The sequence below is a fragment of the Egretta garzetta genome, unplaced genomic scaffold (assembly GCF_000687185.1).
Source record: "Egretta garzetta isolate BGI_Z169 unplaced genomic scaffold, ASM68718v1 scaffold2622, whole genome shotgun sequence".
Taxonomy (NCBI): domain Eukaryota; kingdom Metazoa; phylum Chordata; class Aves; order Pelecaniformes; family Ardeidae; genus Egretta; species Egretta garzetta.
This window is the reverse complement of record NW_009259027.1, coordinates 3,657-4,391: the sequence shown is the minus strand read 5'-3', so window position 1 is coordinate 4,391 and position 735 is coordinate 3,657. Positions and strand designations below refer to the sequence as shown.

At 65.3% G+C, this 735-nt stretch overlaps 1 protein-coding gene across 1 annotated transcript in view; it reads left to right on the top strand.

Annotated features, from left to right (window-relative positions):
• GC (GC vitamin D binding protein) overlaps positions 1-727 on the top strand; it is a gene marked incomplete at its 3' end in the record, with an annotated part of 4,058 nt that extends 3,331 nt beyond the window's left edge. Inside the window, 4 exon segments of the mRNA XM_009634659.2 lie at positions 4-72; positions 336-465; positions 591-618; positions 621-727. Of these exon segments, the coding sequence (XP_009632954.2) occupies positions 4-72; positions 336-465; positions 591-618; positions 621-727 (334 nt within the window).
• Positions 728-735: the final 8 nt, after the last annotated feature.

Here is a 735-nt window from a genome sequence, read left to right as displayed (position 1 = left end):
CCTCCTCGCCCTGATATCGAACCGGTTTTGCTCCCGCTTCACGGCGGATGGGAAGGACAAAGTCGCCTTCAGGTACAAGAGGGACGCGGCCTTTCCTCTCCCCGAATGCGGGTCGGGTTGGGAGCGCGCCCCGATTCCAAACCACAGATCCCGCTCGCCAGCAGCACGCACAGAGGCAAATCTTAATTGGGATGTAAAAAGCAAGCGCGGCGTCGCGTCCCGTGGGAGCGCTGGGTACCTCCCCCCGGGGCTCCCCGTCATCTCCCCCCCACACCCCAGCTGGGGGCCATTCCCGGGGGGCTCCCTAAGCCCCTTGCATGCCTGCCACCCCCCAGCTACCTCACCTCGCTTGCCCAGAAGATGCCTGGTGCCTCCTTCGAAGACCTTCTCCCCCTGGCAGAAGATGCTGCCGAGGTGCTCTCCCAGTGCTGCGACTCGGTGGCCGAGGACTGCATGCAGAAGAAGGTAAAGGAGCTGGGACCCCCCCCCAAAACCTCCTCCTGGCTCAGAGCGGGGGCTCGGGGAGCGAACCCCATTGCAGTGAGGGGGTCCTCACCGGCCCCGCATGCCCCCCGCTCCCCGCTTTGCAGTTATCGGAACACGTCGCCAAAGCCTGCGGCCGGCCCGCCGCGAAAGGTGTGCGGACTGCTGCAAGGGGACAAACCTCATGCAAAACTATTTCTGCATCTTGGCCTTGCCCCCCGCCCCCGCCCCCAAACTGCCGGAGGCGCAGAA